Source organism: Myotis lucifugus, unplaced genomic scaffold (genome assembly GCF_000147115.1).
Source record: "Myotis lucifugus unplaced genomic scaffold, Myoluc2.0 scaffold_121, whole genome shotgun sequence".
In the NCBI taxonomy this organism is placed as follows: domain Eukaryota; kingdom Metazoa; phylum Chordata; class Mammalia; order Chiroptera; family Vespertilionidae; genus Myotis; species Myotis lucifugus.
Genome location: NW_005871169.1, coordinates 1,170,939 through 1,184,736, shown reverse-complemented (window position 1 = coordinate 1,184,736; position 13,798 = coordinate 1,170,939). Strand labels below are relative to the sequence as shown.

The 13,798-nt window shown below is 41.5% G+C and overlaps 1 protein-coding gene across 1 annotated transcript; it reads left to right on the top strand.

Moving 5' to 3' along the window:
• Positions 1-591: 591 nt before the first annotated feature.
• LOC102417101 (lysine-specific demethylase 4D-like) lies at positions 592-2,049 on the top strand. Its single transcript, XM_006093738.1, has one exon. It carries the CDS (start codon positions 592-594, stop codon positions 2,047-2,049), a length of 1,458 nt encoding a protein of 485 aa, XP_006093800.1.
• Positions 2,050-13,798: the final 11,749 nt, after the last annotated feature.

The window sequence follows — 13,798 nt, the reverse complement described above, 5'->3', positions numbered from 1 at the left end:
ACTCAATGTCCTTTTTATGTTTCTGCCGGAAGCCAATCCACCCTTGCTGCTTACACAGTCGCTGCAGGGAAGAAACATCTGCACAGCCTATGTTTCCAGGGACCTGGCATATATGGCATATGTCTGCTCACCCTCTTAACGCTATGTGTTTTAAACAGGACCACCTCCCTGAGAAAGGTTGTTTCCCCAAGTCAGGATTTTCCCCTGGAGTTAGGGAGGGACTAAAACCCCTTAACTAAGTGCCAGGCGGGTAATTAATCACTTTAACTACGAACAATCACGCTTAAGCTACATAATCTTTATTTAGGATAATCTGCTTCAGTTACTCCCTTGTAGCTTAAAAGAACAAAAGAGTAACCTTGGAATGGAGATGAGAAATGCCCTAACCTTTGGAATAGAATGGATAGGATTAAAATCAACTGGTATAAATACAGATGTAATAGCTCAGTAGACACAGACCTTGGCTGGAGATCCTGGCTAGAGGATCTCCAACTGAACGCTGGTCAAACAAGAGAGAAGATATCACTCCCTCATTCTCAGGTATCTAAAACATCCCTGAGAACCCGGGAATCCTCTGCTTACATTGCAGCCATGGTGTCTAATGAGCCAAGTGGGAGAATCATGACCTTCTACCCAACCATGGAAGAATTTAAAGATTTCAACAAATATATTGGTTACATGGAATCCCAAGGTGCCCACCGAGCTGGCCTGGCGAAGGTCATTCCACCCAAGGAATGGAAAGCCAGCCAGACCTACGATGATGTCAGCGACATGGTGATAGCCACTCCCCTCCAGCAGGTGGCGTCTGGGCGAGCAGGTGTGTTCATTCAATACCACAGAAAGAAGAGGGCCATGACAGTGGGCGAGTATCGCCTGTTGGCAAACAGTGGACAGTATCAGACTCCACCACACTTGGACTTTGAGGATCTGGAGCGGAAATACTGGAAAACGCGCCTGTACGCCGCGCCCATCTATGGCGCTGACGTCAGTGGCTCCTTATTTGATGCCAACACTAAACAATGGAACCTGGGCCACCTGGGAACCATCCAGGACCTGCTGGAGCAGGAGTGTGGGGTTGTCATCGAAGGCGTCAACACCCCCTACCTGTACTTTGGCATGTGGAAGACCACCTTCGCTTGGCACACGGAGGACATGGACCTTTACAGCATCAACTACCTGCACTTCGGGGAGCCCAAAACGTGGTACGCGGTGCCCCCAGAACACGGCCCGCGCCTGGAGCGCCTGGCCAGGGAGCTTTTCCCGGGCAGCTCTCGGGGCTGCGAGGCCTTCCTGCGGCACAAGGTGGCCCTCATCTCGCCCACTGTCCTCAAGGAGAACGGGGTCCCCTTCAGTCGCATCACTCAGGAGGCTGGAGAGTTCATGGTGACCTTTCCCTATGGCTACCACGCTGGCTTCAACCATGGCTTCAACTGTGCGGAGGCCATCAACTTTGCCACCCCGCGATGGGTCGACTATGGCAAAGTGGCCTCTCAGTGCAGCTGCGGGGAGTCCCCGGTGAGCTTCTCCATGGACGTGTTCGTGCGCCTCCTGCAGCCCGAGCGCTATGAGCTGTGGAAACGCGGGCAGGACCGGACTGTTGTGGACCACGTGGAGCTGGGCCTGAGGCAACTGCAGCCCCGTCGGGACACGCACACCCCTGGATCAGTGGGCACGGGCTGTGGGTCCCGCGGCCACCGTGGCAGCCGGACCCTTGTGCGCAAGCCATGCCTGCGCCCCTCGCTAGGCCTTGGTTCTGCCTCTGCTGCCCAGCCCGCGGCTGCCGCGACCTTCCACTCCTCAAAGCCCAACCCATCCTCACAGCCACCCTCGGGCCCATCTGCCCAGGATCTCCAGCCAACTGGCACATGTGGTGGTGGAAGTGTTCGTCGTCCTCGGGAACAGGGGACTCAAGAGTCCATTGTTCAGGTCCCGGCTAAGAGGCGCCGCCTAGTGGGCGCCGTGCTCACAGCTCCGGATCCCAAAGCCCAGCCTGTGCCTGAGGACAAACCCTCCATGGACAGCCAGGCACTGCTGGTCCCAGCATCCTGAAGTGGCTTTTGGGTGCTACTGTGCTCCAGTCCCCTGAGTCCAGGGGATGTCTCCTTTTGTTCTCCATGTTCTTTTTTTAAAAATTAAATCTTTATAAAAAATGTATGAATTGTTTATTTCTGTAATTTTCCATTTAATATTTCAGATCTTTGATTGTGGATAACTGAAACTGTAGAAAACAACACCATAAATAAGGAGGGACTACTATAAAGCTGGGATGAAATGAGTATTTAAAAATTTTGACCCTAGCTGGTTTGGCTCAGTGGATAGAGTGTCGGGTCCCGGGTTTGATTCCGGTCAAGGGCATGTGCCCGGGTTACGGGCTAGATCCCCAGTAGGGGGCGTGCAGGAGGCAGCCAATCAATGATTTTCTCTCATCATTGATGTTTCTATCTCTCTTTCCCTCTCCCTTCCTCTCTGAAATTAATGAAAATATATTTTTTAAAATTTTTATACATTTGCTGAAGTTGTGCAGAAAGTTTACTGACCTCATAGTAGAAAATAAATTATCTTAGTTTCTTAATTAAAAAGTTTAACAGCTTTATTGAGCTATATAACTCAATATAGTTCAGACATTAAAAGTGTAAAATTCAATGGTTTTTAGTATATTTACAGGTATGTGCACCCATCACCACAGTCAATTTTAAAGCATTTTAATCACCTTGAAAGTAAACCCTCCACACTCTAGCTTTTACCTCTCTCCTTTATCCTTTATCTTTCAGCCATAAGAAACCACTAATCTACTTTCTGTCTCTGTAGATTTATATATTTTGGACTTTCATATGATTGAAATAATATAGTAGGTGTTTTTTTGTGTGACTGGCTTCCATCAATAGGAATAATGTTCTCAAGATTCATCTATATTAGCGATTTTCAACCTTTTCCATCTCATGGCACACAGACTAATTACTAAAATTCTGCAGCATACCAAGAAATATACATTGCTGATCTGACAAAAACCATAGGTATAATTTTGATTGATTTAAAAAATTAGTAATCATCTACCCTTTTTTCTACAAAGTGACTTTAAAAAAACTGGGTGCCTATAAATGTCTACAAAGATTTCTGGTACTAAGAATTAAGCAATCAGGCCAGGCCACAGATCCAAGATGGCAGTGGATTAGGTAGATGTTACACTCACCTTTTCCCAGGACCTAACTGGAATTACAACTAAACTATAGAACAATCATCTTGAATAACCAACTGAAGACTAGCTGGAGAGAAATGTTATAATCAAGAATTTTCAGAAGAAGCCACATCAAGACTGGTAAGGAGGGTGGAGACACGGAAAGGACTGGCTCAGTTCCCATGGGCAGCAACTAAGGTTCTGGGGGGGATATCTCAGCTGCAGGGGTTCCCTCTGAGGAGCATGGGATCTGAACCCCAAGCTGGGCTTTCCAGCCCAGAGAACCAGACCCAGAAAGAGGCTCCTACATAATATCCAGTAAAGTAACAGGCACCCTCTTAAAGAGCCAATGCACAAAATTTCATTTGTAGCCACTCACCCTGAACCCAGCAGAAGGAGGGTACAGTGAATAGAGTCATGTGAGGAGAATCTGAGGTTTGTGGTTCTGGGGAGGGAGCCAAAGGGTCAGGTGCCAGGATCTCTGTACTGAGCCATTCTCCAAACCACAGACAGCATCTTTCTTAGATGGAGCACTTTCTTCCGTGTGGCATCAGCACCCATTTATGATAAAAACTCTCAGAAAAGTGGGACTAGAGGGAACATACCTCAGTATAATAACGGCCATATATGACAAACGTACAAGCAACATCATACTCAATGGGCAAAAATGACAAGCATTTCCCTTAAAATCAGGAACAAAACAGGGATGTCCAGTTTCACCACTCTTTTTTGTTGTTGTTGGTAATCCTCACCTGAGGATATTTTCCCATTGATCTTTTAGAGAGAGTGTAAGAGAGAGGAAAAGGCAGAGAGAGAAACATCAATGTGAGAGAAACACATTGATTGATTGCCTCCTGCACACCCGCCCACCTCCATCCCCCTGGCCCTAGTACATGCCCTTGTTTGGAATCGAACTAGGGACCCTTTGGTCTGCAGGCCGAAGTTCTATCTACTGAGCCAAACCAGCCAGGGCTCACCACTCTTATTTGACAGTATTGCAATAGCATTCAGAGGAGAAGACGAAATAAAAGGCATCCAAATTGGAAAGGAAGAGGTAAAACTGTCATTATTTGCAGATATGATTGTATGAAGAGAACCCTAAAGATTCCACCAAAAACCTATTAGAATTGAAAAATGAATTCAGTAAAGTAGTAGGATGCAAAATAAATATCCAGAAATCAGTTGCATTTTTAACTATCAGAAAGGGAAACTGAAGAAACAATCCCATTCACAATTGCTTCAAAAAGAACAAAATGCCTAGCCTAGGAATAAATTTAATTAAGGATGTAAAAGATCTGTACTCAGAAAATTATAAGACTCTGAGGGAAGAAATTTAATAAGTGTAAGCATATATCTTATTCATGGATAGGAGGCATTGCTAGTAACATCATTATAATGTCCATACTACCCAAAGCAATCTATAAGTTCAATGCAATTCCTATCAAGATACCAATGGCTTATTTCACAGAACTAGAACAAATATTCCAAAAAGTTATATGGAACCTCAAAAGACCCTGAATAGCAACAGAAATTTTGAGAAAGAACAAAGTTGGAGGAATCACACTACTTAATATCAAGCCATAGTAAATCAAAACAGCATGGTACTGCATTAAAAGCAGACATATAGATTGATGGAACAGAATGGAGAGCCCAGAAATAGACCCACACCTTTACAGTCAATTAATATTTGACAAAGGAGGCAACAACATACAATTGGGTAATGATAGTGTATTCAATAAATTGTGTTGGGAATATTGGACAGATACATACAAAAAATAAAACTAGGCATCTTTCTTACACCATACACAAGAATAAATTAAATATGGATTAAAGACTTAAATCCCCTGATACAGGTCATTTCTCATAGCAATATATATAGCCTCAGGCAAGGGAAACAAAAAAAAATAAACAAATGGACTATATCAAATTTAAAAGTTTTTGCACAGGAAAGGAAACCATCAACAAAATGAAAAGACAACCCATTGAATGGGAGAACATTTTCTCTGATAAATCTGATAAAAGATTAATATTAAAAATTATAAAGAGCTTGTAAAACTCCACACCAAAAACAAACAACCCAGTTTAACAAATGGGCAAAGGATCCGAATAGATACTTCTCCAAAGTGGACATACAGATGGGCAATAGGCATATAAAAAGATGCTCAACATCACGAATCCTCAGAGAAATGCATACCACAATGCCATATCACATCACACTTGTCAGAATGGCTACCATCAATAAATCAACAAACAGTGATGTTGAGGATTTGGAGAGAAGGGAACCCTTGTCCACTGTTGGTGGGAATGCAGATTTGTGCAGCCACTGTTGAAAGCAGTATGGGGTTACCTCAAAAAATTAAAAATGGAACTACCTTATGACTCAGCTATTCTAGTTCTGGGAGTTTTTCCAAGGAAACCTGAAATACTAATTCAAAAGAATATATGCACCCTTATGTTTATTGCAGTGTTATTTACAATAGCCAAGATTTGGAAGCAGCCTAAGTGTCTATCTGTAGATGAGTGGATAAGAAAACTGTGGTCTGCATTCCCACCAGCAGTGAAAGAGGGTTCCTTTTTCTCCGAAATCTCACCAACACTTGTCATTTGTTGATCTGTTGATGATAGCCATTCTGACAGGTGTGAGATGGTACCTCATTGTTGTTTTGATTTGCATCTCTTTTGTTAAGTTGAATAAGGCCCCTATAGATTTTGGAGATTAAACCCTTATTGGAGATAATATTGGCAAATATGTTCTCCCATGCAGTGGGCTTTCTTGTTTTGTTGATGGTTTCCTTTGCTGTGCAGAAGCTTTTTATTTTGTTTAAGTCACAGTTGTTTATTTTCTCAGTTTCCATTGCTCTAGGAGCTGTATCGATAAAGATATTGCTATGACAAACGTCTGCTATTTTGCTGCCTATGGCTTCTACTAAGATTTTATGGTTTCCTGTCTTACATTTAAGTCCTTTATCCATTTTGAGTTAATTTTTTGTATGGTGTAAGTTGGTGGTCTAGTTTCATTTTTTGCATGTATCTGTCCAATTTTCCCAACACCATTTATTGAAGAGACTGTCTTGACTCCATTGTATGCTCTTGCCTCCTTTGTCAAATATTAACCCTATATAATAAAAGGGTAATATGCAAATTGACCCTTACTGGGAATGACTGGTCACTATGACACACACTGACCACCAGGGGGCAGACGCTCAATGCAGGAGCTGTCCCCTGGTGGTCAGTGCGCTCCCACAGGGGGAGCTCTACTCAGCCAGAAGCCAGGCTGAAGGCTGCCAGCATAGCGGTGGTGGCGGGAGCCTCTCCTGCCTCCTCAGCAGCGTTAAGGATGTCCGACTGCAGCTTAGGCCTGTTCCCCGCTGGCAAGTGGACATCCCCCAAGGGCTCCCGGGCTGCCAGAGGGATGTCTGACTGCCAGCTTAGGTCCAATCCCCCGGGGAGCAGGCCTAAGCCAGCAGGTGGACATCCCCCAAGGGGTCCCAGAATGCGAGAGGGCACAGGCCGGGCTGAGGGACCCCCCTGAGTGCACAAATTTTTGTTCAACAGGCCTCTAGTTGAGTATTAATGGCTTGGGCCAATTTCTGGGTTCCATTGGTCTGTACGTCTGTTCTTGTGCCAGTATCAGGCAGTTTTGAGAGCAGTGGCTTTGTAGTATAGCTTGATATCTGGTATTGTGATCCCTCCAACTTTGTTATTCTTTCTCAAGATTGCTGCAGCTATTCGGGGTCATTTTTTATTCCAGATGAATTTTTGGATAGTTTGTTCTATGTCTTTGAAGTATGCCATTGGTATTTTAATGGGGATTGCATTGCCTCTTGCACTGCTGGTGGGAATGCAGGCTGGTAGAGCCACTGTGGGAAATAGTATGGCGTTTCCTCAAAAAATTAAAAATGGAACTGCCATTTGACTCAGTAATGGAATATATTCCAGGAAAACAGAAACACCAATCAGAAAGGATATATGCACCCCTATGTTCATAGCAGCATAATATATAATAGCTAAGATTAGTAAACAGCCTAAGTGCCCATCAGCAGATGAGTGGATTAAAAAACGGTGGTACACCTACACAATGGAATACTATGCTGCTGTAAAAGAGAAGAAATTCTTACCATTTGCAACAGCATGGATGGAACTGGAGAGCATTATGCTAAGTGAAATAAGCCAGTCAATGAAAGAAAAATACCACATGATCTCACTCATTTGTGGAATATAATGAACAACATAAACTGATGAACAAAAATAGAACCAGAGTCATAGAAGCATCGAACAGACTGTCCAACCTATGAGAGAAGGTGGGGAGTGAGGGGGTAAGAGATTTACCAAAGGACCTATATGCATGCATATAAGCATAACCAATGGACACAGATGAGGCGGGGGGTGAGGGCATGTGCTGGGGGCTGGGGACGGCTGGGGAGAGGTCAATGAGGGAAAACAGAGACTTACGTAATACTTTAAACAATAAAGAATTTAAATAAAAAAAAATTGAAGGAAAATAAACTCCCTCACACTCCCCCGTCTCCTGCCCCCGCAAAAAGAAAGCTGTGGTACATGTACTGAATAGAATACTACTTGACCATGAAAATGAAGGAAATATTACCCTTTGCAACAGCATAGATGAACCCGGAGAGCATTATGCAAAATGATACAGCCCAGTCATCCAGTCAGAGAAAGACAAGTACTATATAATTTTACTCATGAATTGAGTAATTTTACTCAATTACTCATGTATTAATGAACAAAATAGAGACACATTCATAGAGAGAGAGCAGGCTGACAGCTATCAGGAGTCTGGAAATGCCTGGGTGGGGAGAGTGGAGGGATTGAGTATAAGGAAAAAATTCATGGACTGGGACAGGTGGGTGGGGAAGAGGGTGATGGGGGGAGTTGGAGGACAGTATACTGGGGACAAATGGTGATGGACAGAGACTTTACTTGGGATGGTGAGCACACAATATGGTGTGTAGAATTGTTGTAGAATTATGCATCTGAAACCTGTAAAATTTTGTTAACCAGTGTCTTCCAATAAATTCTATAAAAAGGATAAAAATAATTAAGCATTCAGACACACCCTTATTGTGCAATGTGACAAGGAAGATGCAGCTCTATTATATGACCTATATATTTAGGGTTCAAGATGTCATTTACACCAGAAGGCTATTGTTGTGTTGGCTGCTGCCATATTTTTATTTGACAATGTAAGGGAAAGGAAGTTGTAAGGTTAAATAATTGCATGTTTTAAAAATTCTTGCAGCACACCAGTTGAAAATCACTGATTTATATTATGGTGTGTTATGAGTTCTCCATTCCTTTTTCACAGCTGAATAATAGTTCATTATATGGCCATGCCACATTTTGTTTATCCATTCATCCATTGATGGATATTTGGATTGTTTTCATATTTTGGCTGTTATTAATAATGCCGTCATAAACATGTGTGTACAAGTTTCTGTATTGCATATGTCTCATTTCTGTTGAGTATATACAAAAGAGTGAAATTCCTGGTAACTGTGTTTAGTGATTTGCAGAACTGCCACACTTTTCCAAAATCGTTGCCCTATTTTATATTCCTACTACTAAGATTCTGATTTCTCAACATACTTGCCAGCACTTATTACCTCTTTTTTAAATTCTAGCCACTCCAGTGGGTATGAGGTGGTATCTCACTGTGATTTTTATTTGCATTTCCCTAAGGACTAATTATGGTTGAATATTCTTTAATGATCATGGGAGGAAAAGAAATAATTTGCTTATTATCATATATCTATATTTCTGCTATGTACATGGACCTGAGAGAACTTTATTTTATGGGTCTTTATAAAGAGACTCTGTATAATACAGGGAGTAATCTCCTCTAGGATATTTCTATAGTCAACATTGTAACTCTGGCCAAAACCGGTTTGGCTCAGTGGATAGAGCGTCGGCCTGCGGACTGAAAGGTCCCGGGTTCGATTCCAGTTAAGGGCATGTACATTGGTTTCGGGCACACCCCCAGTAGGAGATGTGCAGGAGGCAGCTAGTCGATGTTTCTCTCTCATCGATGTTTCTAACTCTCTATCCCTCTCTCTTCCTCTCTGTAAAAAATCAATAAAAAAAACCAAAAAAACCCCCAAAAAAAACATTGTAACTCTGTGTCAGAGTTGGGGGATGTGATATGCTGTAAGAAAAATTAGAATTTGCAAAGTATTTTATAATTAGGGATACATAATTTTTAAAATTGATGTTGATTAAAGAGACACCTGTCTTAAACAACCATTTGTTTTCTCTGAAGCACATTGAGTGAAAAGCTAGATTCATCTTAATTTGCCCTTATAAGTGTGCTAATCTTGGCAAATATAAGTCAACAATTCTATTTACTCTGTTAGTTCTGCTGAAATTAAAAGGAAACAATTTAAGGCTACTTTGAAGAGCTCATTCTAGAGAATGTGATTCCTGTTTTTCTTTCTGGGAATCTTTTCTTACCAGCTGGCTCTGCAAAGATGATAAATCCTGTCTCCTGCTGACTGTCCACCCCTTTAGAAACTCAATGTCACTGTGCTCTTATTCACCTTAGAATATGTTGATCTTTCCAGATCTCGACATTTGGGCTGAAAATAATAACAGACAAAAACCCTGGGAAGAATTCATTCCCTCCCGTGTTTTTGCTGCTGGGATTCAGACAGGGCTATTTTTTTCTGTGTCCATTTCTTAAAACTGAAGCAAAGCAGGCTGAGACTATATGTTATTTTTAAAAAGTACTCTCTTCTTTCCTCAAATTAAACCCCAGGTGTGAAATTAACCCCTGGAGGTGGTTGAATAGAGATAATGTGTCTGTTCAAGAATGAGATATTTTACAGTTAATAAGACTTCATTTGGTGCTATATTATTCCCTTGTCAGAAGCTTAGAAATCATTTAATAATTCTGAAAGAACTTGAGGAAATTGTAATGAAACATTGCTATTCTCTTTAGCAGCCCTTCTCTCTAAGTCCCCTCTAGCTTTGGGACTTAATGATTTATGTCATAACTTCTAGATTCTCTGAGTTTGGCAAAGAGAAGATACATTAAAAAAAATACTAACTGCCCTCTTTGAAATTTTTTGTGTCTCAATCCTTTATTGTGAATTTTTACCAAACAGATGAAAAAAATCCAGCAATATATAAGGATTTTGCTAGATAACTCCAACAGATGTACAAAATAAGCAGAGAAAATTGTTCTGATTCCATCATTTACTAAATACATAATTGTACATCCTTTGTATTAGCTAACTTTCAACTAGTGGGGGAATTAAATTCAATAAACCTTAGATTAAAATTTGTGGATCTGTTTGGCACTACAGTGATAGAAAAAATGAGTGGCTTGAGTAACCGGTAGGAGAGGTAAAAAGATTTACTTCCTAAACATTTTTATAGTTATTCATTAACAGCAACACTGTTAATTAAATGTCACCAATAATAAGAAAAAAAAATGAAGCAACTCGAAGCACTTCCCAGAAAGTCTCACTTTCATCGCAGATTTGGTTAAACCTCATTAATTTTCCTTGGCAGCTCACCAGAGCAGAGAAAGATATGGAAAGCAGGATTCAATGTGCCTGAATAGCCATTTCCATGGGCTCAGCCAGCTCTCATTCATCACGATCTAATCATGTCCTGGGCTTGGACCACCGCTATGACCAGAACCCGCTTCCTGGGTGTGTGACCAGTGCAGGCAGGCACTTGGGGTTTAATGCTCTGCAGTTGCTATCTTGAAATTCTTAATAATTTAATCTTTGCATGTGTGCTGTATAATTCAAGTCTGATGGAACAGTGGAATCTGTGCCAGGGGCATGGAGCCTGGGTTTGGGTGGGGGATTCCTGCCTTTCGCCACCTCCATGTGTCCCAGGACCTAAGCTCAGGCACCAGCTCCCCTCCCCCTCCCTTTTTGCCGCCACCCCCAGCGGGGTCTGGGGTCTGGGTGTGTGGGGAAGGTTAGGATTGGGCATGAACCTCTTGCGCCCAGCTGTGGGGCAGGGCTGTGAGGTCTTTACTCTCCTAAGAGAGGGCAGCATTAAAGAGACAGATGGCGAAAGCAAGGAGAAAGCTTCTTGCCAGCTCTGTGAACAAGAGGTCTCCTTTTTCATTTTGCACCGTGTCTTGCAAATTATGTAGCTGGCCCTGTTTGTTACACGTTGATTCTCCTCATTTCACCCTTGCTATTTGGTTGTTTTCTTTTGAAATGTGTGGATAGAGTAAAAATAACATATTTCCCTTGTTGTTCCCCCCCTATGCACCTGAGGGCTTCTGTGGGGTTTTTCACTGGTCAGATCCACTCAGATTCCAGGGAATGACACTTTGTTACAAAGGCCATGGTTTTGAGTACCCCGGGGATTAATTAATGTCTCTTTGAATGACTCTATTGGATTTATTTTTCTACAGGGAATTCAAACAACCATTATATAAAAGATTTTTGTAGCCGGCTGGTGTGGCTCAGTGGTGGAGCGTCGACCTATGAATCAGGAGGTCACAATTTGATTCCCGGTTCAGGGCACATGCCCAGGTTGCAGGATCTATGCCCAGTGTGGGGTGTCCAGGAGGCAGCCAACCAATGATTCTCTCTCATCATTAATGTTTCTCTCTTTCTCCTTCTCCCTTCCTCTCTGAAATCAATAAAAATATATTTTAAAAAAGATTTTTGTAATCTTTGTAATGTCCCATACTTATTTTTGTTATTGTCTGTATTGATTACTAACATAATCTTACAGTCAGAGAGACCTATTCACTTACCTCTAGGGGCATCACAAAAAGGCTGCTCATTGGTCTTCCTTTGGTGTTTCTTTAAAAATTATTTTTATTTTTACTTTTAATTACAGTTTACTTTCCATATTATTTTGTATTGGTTTCAGGTATACAACATAGTGGTTAGACAATCATATACTTTACAAAACTTTCCCCCCTCATATTTCCAGTACCTCATATTGCACCATACATAGTTATCACAATATTAGTGATTATATTCCCTCTGCTGTATTTCACATCCCTGTGACTATTTTGTAACTACCAATTTGTACTACTTAATCCCTTTACCTTTTCATTGGGTCCCCCAACCTTCCTTCCTTCAATTTTGGTTGCCTCCCATATGCACCCTGACCTGGGATCAACCCCGCACCCTTGGTATGTGCCCTGACTGGGAATCGAACCTGCGACCTTTTGGTGAACAGGATTATGCTCCAACCAACTGAACCACACTGGTTAGAGCAGCAATTCCCCTTTGAATATTTTGAGGTAACTCCATACTGTTTTCTACAGTGACTGCACCAATCTGTGTTCCCACCAACAGTGCACAAGAGTTCCCTTTCCTCCACATCCTAGCCAACACTTGTTATTTGTGGATTTACTGGCAGGTGTGAGATGATATCTCATTGTGGTTTTAATCTGCATCTGCATATCTCTGACATTAGTAATGTTGAGCATCTTTTCATATGTCTCTGGGCCATCTGTATGTCCTCTTTGGAGAAGTGTCTATTCAGGTCTTTTGCCCATTTTTTAAAATTGGATTGTTTGTGTATGTTTTCTGGTGTTGAGTAGTAGCATGAGTTCTTTATAAATTTTGTATATTAACCCCTTCTTAGATGTATCTATCTCCTTCCATTCAGTAGGTTCTTTTTGTTTTGATGGTTTCCTTTGCTGTGCAAAAACTATTTATGTTGATATAGTCCCATCTGTTTAGGACTTCCTTTGTTTCCTACTCCTGTGAACAGGTTGGGCAGGAAAATCCTGGGAAGAATTGTGCTTCCAGGTACAGAAAAACACTGAACACTATTTTCTTGTCTCTGGCTCCAGAAAGTAAACATTCTCGTGGTACCCTAAAGATCACTCAGAAAATACTCGTTCAGATATTACCTGGTCCTATATATTGATATACCATATGCAAATTTTTGTAATTAGTAGCATTTGTTTACTCATTATTAGAGAGGGGCAATACCTCACATGCCAAGTTAAAATAGGTATCTTAAACAACACTGGGTAGATACATAGAGCATATCTAGTTAAAAGACATGGGGGACTAAATTCATGTCGTAGACTATTCTCTTTCTCTAAAGCTCCCAGGAAAGAATGCTTACAGCTCTCTGATACTTTGCCTTTCTTTATTGCTGCAACCATTCTGTGTTTACTTTGTAATGTCTGCACAGTCTAGATTAGTGTTTCTCAATCTATTATCTATACATCTTCACTGTCCCCTCTAGTTAATCCCTCAAAAAAGGGTGACATAACTGGAAAATGCTACACACACCCACCCCTTCTAGGAGAATTTCAACATGTATTAATTTATTGAAGCCTCTCTGTAGGGCCAAGGTAAAATGGGTGTTTAATATTTTTAAAATCAGGATTCTCTAAACTGATTTGCTCATGTAGCATAATTTCCTCCATTAACATCTATTAATATTTTAGGACAAAAACAATCCACAGTGAATTCTTTGGTAATCGTTGGTCCGATAGTTAGAATTATTTGGGAGTAAGATCTTCACCTTTAACCAATTTGATCTGCGTGATCTTAAAGATACATATGAACTCAGTGATGCCTGAAGATGACAGAGTGCCTAGAATCCAGAATTGTGTGTTTTAGAAGAGGTAGCTGTGTGTTGCAAGAAACCAAGAGTCTA

What these genes read in the sequence shown, in the direction of transcription:
- LOC102417101 (XM_006093738.1), top strand. Translation starts at nt 592, where the DNA reads ATGGTGTCTAATGAGCCAAGTGGGAGAATCATGACCTTCTACCCAACC.